This window comes from Antechinus flavipes, chromosome 2, assembly GCF_016432865.1.
Source record: "Antechinus flavipes isolate AdamAnt ecotype Samford, QLD, Australia chromosome 2, AdamAnt_v2, whole genome shotgun sequence".
NCBI classification, from domain to species: Eukaryota; Metazoa; Chordata; class Mammalia; order Dasyuromorphia; family Dasyuridae; genus Antechinus; species Antechinus flavipes.
This window is the reverse complement of record NC_067399.1, coordinates 439,676,883-439,684,212: the sequence shown is the minus strand read 5'-3', so window position 1 is coordinate 439,684,212 and position 7,330 is coordinate 439,676,883. Positions and strand designations below refer to the sequence as shown.

At 47.0% G+C, this 7,330-nt stretch overlaps 1 protein-coding gene across 6 annotated transcripts; it reads right to left on the bottom strand.

The window, feature by feature from the left end:
• Positions 1-2,936: 2,936 nt before the first annotated feature.
• On the bottom strand, positions 2,937-5,687 carry LOC127550348 (uncharacterized). Of its 6 annotated transcripts, none has more exons than XM_051979177.1 (2): positions 5,588-5,687; positions 2,937-4,523 (listed from the first exon to the last, which is right to left on the bottom strand). In XM_051979177.1, the coding sequence occupies exon 2, from the start codon at positions 3,960-3,962 to the stop codon at positions 3,078-3,080; it is 885 nt and encodes a 294-aa protein (XP_051835137.1). In that variant the 5' UTR covers positions 3,963-4,523; positions 5,588-5,687; the 3' UTR covers positions 2,937-3,077. The 6 variants fall into 6 exon arrangements, with proteins under 6 accessions (XP_051835137.1, XP_051835140.1, XP_051835136.1 ...); XM_051979180.1 differs by having other exon boundaries at positions 2,937-4,390; positions 5,588-5,681; XM_051979176.1 differs by lacking the exon at positions 5,588-5,687 and adding an exon at positions 5,373-5,543 and having other exon boundaries at positions 2,937-3,910.
• Positions 5,688-7,330: the final 1,643 nt, after the last annotated feature.

Sequence of the window (7,330 nt, the reverse complement as noted above, 5' to 3'; positions counted from 1 at the left end):
ATAATAAATATATATATATACACATACACATACACACAATGTATATGTGTGTATAGAAACATATAAAACTAGGTTCATGCCAGATGGCAAATAATTTCAAAGAGCAAGACATTGTAGTAAGATTAGGAAAAGCCCCAGGGAGAAGGTAGGATTTGAGCTGAATCTTTTGTTTCTTTTTTCTTTTTTTTTTTTTTTTTTAAGTTTCAAGGAATTGGGATTAAATGACTTGCTCAGTCACACACCTAGAAAATATCAAGTATCAGAGATCACACTTGAACTCCGGTCCTCCTGGCTCCAGGGCCATTGCACCACTTGACTATCTTTTGAGCTGAATCTTAAAGGGAAGTCAGGAGCCAGAGGCAAGGAGGGAGACCATTCCAGAGACTGAGGACAGCCAATGAAAAGGCCTGGAGTATGTTACTGAATGGATCATTATAGAATGAAAGAAAGATGACTTGAAGGGCTTTGAATGCCAAATGGAGCATTTTCTATTTTATCCTAGTGTAGGTGATGGTCAGCCTATCCCTCTATTTCTTGTCCTCTAAGTCATTTTTATCTGGCCAATGAACTTACTGGGTTATGGAGTCGTGGAAGCTTGTTGGGCCTCTGATTGAGAAGACCTGCCTGGGGCAGCCAGAAACTATGGAGAGCAAATCATATCCTAGCAGCCTAATAAGGCAGAAAGAAGCCTGGACAAGGGATCAGAAGACTATGGTTTTACTTCTGCCTTTATGGCTAATTTGGGGGGTAACCAATCTAGTGCTTATTCACAGCACTGGCACATAATAGGTGCTTAATAGACACTTGCTGACTTGGCCAAAGTCCCTCTGGGCCTCCGATTTCCTAGAAATGAAATGAACTTAAGAAGTATTATCCTGATTCTCTCACAAGGCTGTCTAGAGAATAAAAGTTGTGTTGGAAAACAGTTTATAACTGAAGAGTGACCCCCTAGCTGTGAGGGAGTCTTATTTCTGAGAAATAAGTGTTTGACTTGCATCTAATTTCCTAAGGATGTTAGGCCCTGTGAGGGGCCTAGCAGAAGACAACATAGTCTTCCAAAAATGGAAGATCACAGTGATACGAGAGTCACTTGTGTGGAGGAGGGAACAAAGTGAAAAGAACATCATGGAGAATCAGGAAAATTTGCTTCAAAAGGTAGGTTAATAATTTTTGTGATTTGGTATAAACTGTCACTTCTTAAGATTTGGTTCCTTCTTTAGGAATCAAATGAGATTTTTGGAAAGTGCTTAGTCTGGTGCCTGGCACATAATAGGTGCTTAATACGTTATCTTCTTCCTTAAAATGAGATGGCTCTAGGTAATTTGTAAAGTGCCTCCCAGGTCCAAATTTTAAAATCCTTTTTAATTAACCATTCTTTTTTCTAGTGAGAAAAGCACTGGATTGGGAGTCTTGAAGACCTGGGTTCAGAACCTGGCTTTGCTACTCATTAGTAGTGTGGCTTTCTTGTGCCAGTCACTTACTCTCTCTAGGCCCCATTTTTCTCATTTGTAGAATAAAGAGGATTAGGTTTAATGACCACCAGTGTTTTCCAACCATAAATCCGAAGATTATGCAGTAGGCCTAAAGCTTGGGCACTATACTATGTACTCATTCTACTAATTCACTCTACTGATTACTCAGATTTGAGGTTGATTTTATTGATCTTTTAGGGCCTCCAGTTCTTGCTTTCTATGAAAGTTACACAAGGGACAGAAAAACCTGGACTCATGCATTCCATTTCAGGCTATAGACAGTGTTATAGAATCGGGAGACACACGACAGGTGCCTAGATAATCAAGGGAGGCTTCCCAAAGGAAGGGACCATAGAAATGGGCTTTGACTTCCCTCCCCAGGCCTCATTCCCACAATGGTTCTCTTTGGTCAGCTATTCTCTAGCCCTCTCCCCCCCCCCCCCCTGCCATCTCCCCTCCTCCCCAGTGTCTATTCTTGGGCCAGAGATAAGGCTCTTCCAGCTGCTGCTGTTTGTCTCTATCTCCTCCCGGAACCACCACAGCCCTGGATAAGGGACTGGAGCCATCCAAGACCCACAGGCGGGTGGGGGGTGGGAGCCCAGGATAGCCAAGAGGTCTGCTTTGTGATCTGCTCCTTTCTAGTGACACATGGGCTAAGCAAGACAGGTATGTAGTAGGCGTCTGTCTGGCAGGCAAGAGGGGGCATGGACTCCAACACTTTTTTTGCTCAGGGCCCTAGACTGGGGGCTCATATTCTAGATTTCCAAATTCAGAGAACCAGACTAGACATTCTCTAAAGTCCCTTACAATTCTAAATTCTATGATTCTGTGACCCTAATAGGTCATAGGGCCAAGGCTCAAGACTCCAAAGATGTGGGGGAAGGAGATGAAAGGGTGTGGTGGGGTAAGGGGTAAACTGAACTTTCTGCCCCACAAAGAATACAATCAGTAACTCCCCTCCATGTTACAGTTGACATGGGCGGAGGAAATCTTAGGGAGTTCTGATATTCCAGGGGAAATATCCTAGATGTTCTGACACTTTGGGGAAGGTTAAAGTTTGGGGGACTCTTACAGAATGGAGGTTTGGAAACTAACACTCGGAGTTATCAAGAGTGTTCTGACAGTTCAGGAGGAGCAGAGTTCTGTAAGGAGGAGGAAAGAATAAGGAGGCAAGATAAGACAGTTTTAAAAAAAGTACTTGCTTCCAGTCTGAGGACCTGAATTCAAATCATACCTTTGATGCTCTTGGTGCAAATTATTCTTAGGCATTGATTTTTTGATCTATAAAATGGGTTGGGAGGTGTAGGATTAGTGAAGTTCACATCAGGACCACCTAAGTTGGTTTTATCTGGGGCAAATGCTGAGACTCTAAGAATGCTGGCCCCCTGGGAATTCCCCTAAGCCATACCCCCTCACCCTCGTATAAAACCCATACGACGAGATTACGCAGAAAGAGGCCAGTCATATAGAGCAGAGAGGGAGTCTTCTTGCCTTTATTGGACACTTGTTTCTTTCCAAATCCCAGGAAGCACTCCCCTGCCCCCTCCCAGGATCCTTCAGTCCATCCCCAGGATATTACTGTAGGACAGAAAACTTTGAGGGGAATTAAAGGGTTGGATGGCCTAGGTCTGTGTCTGTTTTCATGCGAAAATGCTTTTTTCTATGTAAGTGCTCATGCTGATGCTGATGTGCTTGAGATGGCTTTTCTATGTGCATGTTTGTGTCGGCGTGTGCCTGTGTATCTGACCATTCACAATAGGGCTTCGGGCTGGCACAGCCTTGTGTGGGACCCAGGTCTAGCTGAGGTGGCTGCAGGGCTCTTGCTTCGCCAGAGTCCGTATGACTGAAGGGCTGAGGGGGGCCCCAGTACCCTGAGGAGGGCCGGCCTGCCTCCGGAGTTCCGTGATACGCCTGGCACACCCGATTCTTGTGCCACAGCTGTCTGGCAGAGTCGGGCCTCATTGAGAAATTGCTCATCAGCTCTGTGATGTCTTTCCTCTCTTCTGTATCCATCCTCCAATCATTTTGTCTGGTGTGGGTGGCCAGGCTCTGGGAGGAGTTGCGCGTCACTGATTCTGTGGCCTCCGGGAGAGAGAAGAGTGCTATGGGACCCAGCTGCCCACAGTTACAGCTGGCAGGGTGCTCCGTGGTTGGAGCCCCCAAGGCCTCAGAGATGGGGATGAGGTTAGACTCCCACAGCAGCTTGCTTCTGTCCACAACCCCTGTGGATCCCTCGCCGTCAGGGGACAATACCGCATCCCAAGGGCCTTGGTCCCTCTCTGTGCTGCTCATACTGTCTCCCTCTGGGAAGCACGGCATGCTGTCTGGGATGATTTCATTCTCCAGAAGGGCATCTTCCGCCTCCGATGCGGGGCGGCCCATGATCTGTAGCAGAGGGCCTTCAATCTTGGGCAGGAATGGCTGGCTGTTCTTGGACCCTAGAAAGCGTCCAAAGCAAAAGCTCAGGATGTTCTGGATACTGATGTCCATTTCCCAGGGGCTGGGGGCCCACACTCATGAGCGGGCACAGAGATGGACCTGATCCTTCAAGGGGGAAGAGGAGAGGGGAAATTCTCTTTTTGTAGTGAAGCTCTTGGACAAAGAGGTTTGGAACTACACAAGGAGCTGCCTCAAGGGTGAAGTTTCAGGCTGAGGGGATTTGACTTTCCTGTTAGACATTAAATATCTGTGCACCTGGGGGTGAGGGAAATGGTTTCCAGTCTTCTTAGTGAATCAGGTTTCTTTAAATCTGGGTGCTGGTAGCCAGATTTGTAGGCCTGGCCTGGCCTGTGAGTTTCAGGGTCTTGCTGTCTGACTCAGCTGCCCCTGGGGCCAGGGATGGTCCTGACCCTACGTGGACTGAGCAGGTAACGTCCAGAACTCTCTTGGGCTCAACAGCTGGTGATGGTGTGTGGGGCCTGGAGGGATGGATGGATGGATGTTGAGTTCCAGGTCCTGATCACCACCGAGTGGCCACCAGATGATCACAAGGGCAGGGGGATGTCTGACAGCCTCTCCCAGGCCCTAGGCCGAGGGACTGGGACAGCTTCCCTGCAGGAGAGAGGGTGGGATTGGAGAGGACGGGGTAGCTGGTATTCTCAGGGCCCTGGGTGGCTGAAGGTGGGGATTGTCCCCACAGGAAATGAATCTTGTAGACTGGCTGGGTTTTTTGCCTAGGAGGTAGGGGAAAAGGATACCTCTATTCTTCTGCCTTGTTTCAGTCACTTACTATTCTAATTCCCTAACTATCTCCCAGTAGGAACAATCTCAAAGCCTATCAGAAAATATTCTCTCTCGCTCAGTGTCTCTGTTTCTCTCTGTCTCTCTCCCTTTCTCTCTCTCTCCCCTTCTCGTAGAATAATAGAGTCAAGATGGTTTATTTGACTCTCCTGAATTTTCAATCAAGAAGGTTTGAATTCCAGCTCTAAAATAACTGTTTGACCTTTAACCTTTCTGAACCCCAATTTGTTAACAGGCAAAAAATAAGTAGGGAATAATGGCTATACTATCTACTTTACAGTTTATTAGTAGGAATCCCACACTTGGTTATTTTAAAGTGCTTTTTGTGTGCGAGAGAATCATAATTTTTCCTGGACTTAATATCTGGGCTTCTCGAAGGGAACATTATACATAGGCCGACTGGAATCATCCCCGAGGGGATGGGGAGCTCACTCCTGAGTGTTTCCTGCCTCTTTGTCCCAGAGCCATCCCCAGCCCATCTCCTCCCTGGAGCTCCTCCCTCCTTGGGCCCTATTGACAGTACACCATAAGTAACACCACCCTATTCTACCACTGGTAGAATGAAAATAAATTGAATGGGGGGGAGGGAAAGGGGGGAGGCTGAATGTTGGAGAAAGAGAAGGGGGAGTTAGTCTCTAGGGGCGGCTGAACCATCCTTACCCCAAAAAAGTGAGCAGGGGACCTGGGCCGCACTCTGGGGAGTCCCCTCCCCATCCCAGCGTCCTCCCTTCAGTCTCGAGTTTTCATCATGCCCCCCGGGAATGCTGTGATTTGTCAGGGTCAGCCCCGAGTGGTGCCCCCTGCCGTGATCCATCGGCGGGGTAGCTCCTCCTCCCCAAACCCTCCCCAAATCTTTCCCAAACCCGTTTATTCACCTGCAGAGTCTGGCGCCGCCCGGGGTTCTGGTCCTTACGGGCATTGTGGGGGTCTCAATGCCGGTGTCGACGTCACAGCAGCCCCGGCCCCACCCCCGTCCCACTGTGAGCCAGGCTCCGGCCCCAGTAGAAATCCCTCTCCCACCCCTCCCACGCCCTCCCCTCCAGGGTGCCGTGCCCCGCTTTTCCCGGCCGGAATGCAAGCCCCTGCAGAGGGCTGCCTCACACCAGCCCCCACTGAACTCCCTGGACCCCCGCCAGGGTAAAAGAAGACAACGGGTGAAAGCCCCGGCAGCCTCCCCCTCCGGGTGAGCTGGACAGCGCACCTCCACCTCAGCCCCGTCCCGCGGAATCAAACCGCGTGCAGTGAGGGGAGAAGGTGTCACGTGAAAAGAGGCTTTGCCCGAGAGCAAACTAGGCCGCTGGTTTCTCGGGGTAGCCTCGTGTCTGGGAGCTCTCTCTGCTGGATCACAAACAGCTGGGTGACCGAGACAAGCTATTTCACCTGTCAGTTTCTTGCGCTGTAAAATTGGGCCGCTAGGGGGTGCAGTGGACAGAACGCTGGTCCTGCAGTCAGGAGCACCCGAGCTCCAACTGGACCTCAGGTGCTTACTACTTGTATGACCCCTGGGCAAGTTTCGTTCCCTGGCTCAATTTCCTCCTCTGTAAAATGGACTGGAGAAGGAAAGGGCAAACCACTCCAGTATCTTTGCCAAGAAAGCCCCAAATTGGGATCAAGAAGAGTTGAACACGACTCAACAAAGGATGGGGAGGTTGACTCCTTCAGATCACCTCTATAAAGTTCCCATAATTCCATTTTTGTATTCAATGATTCCTTTCAATTTAATTCAACAAACATTAAATGCTGACTATAGTCTATTTGGGCCCCCTTAGTTACTACTACTACTATTACTATTATTACAAGCTAGTTCCTACCATATGCCAGCTACTGTACTAAACACTTGACAAAAAAAAAAGGAAAATGACTTGTATGTACCAAAAAAAAATAACAGCTCTCTTCTCAGGGCAAAAAAATTAGAAACTGAGGGGATACCCATTAATTGGGGAGTGGCTGAATAAATTGTGATATGTGTTTGTGATAGAATGTTATTGTTCTATAGGAAATGATGAGCAGGGTGCTCTCAGAAAAAAACAAAAAGCTGGAAAGGCCTCCAAGAACACAAAGTGAAATGTACACTGTATGTGTATACAAAGTAATAGCAATATTCCGGAATGACTAGCTGTAAATAACTCTGCTATTCTCAGCAGTACAATGATCCATAACTACTGTGAAGGACATGTGATGAAAAATCCTATCCATATTCAGAGAAGGAATTGGTTTCTGAATACAGATTGAAGCATTCTCTCTCTCTTTTCAATTTTTTTATTCTTTTTTAATCCAAATTTATTTTATTTAAAGAAATAATAAGAAAAAAGAAAAGCAGAAAAAGGAATACAAAACAAAATGAAACAAAATAAAGAGAACATTGTCATATGCCCAGCAGAACATCAGGAGGGAGTCAAGATATGTAACATCAAATACCAGTTCAAGAAAGTATATATATTAGTAGAAGAAAGCATATTCACAACTGTCCATCTTCTCTTTATTTCCTTGTAAATTGTTCTTTTTTCTCCACTTGGTACCTATTTTACTTTATTCTTTTTCCCCCCCTTTCATCCCTCCACCCCCAAGCAAGCTACAGTTAAGATATATATATACACATATATATGTATATATGTATG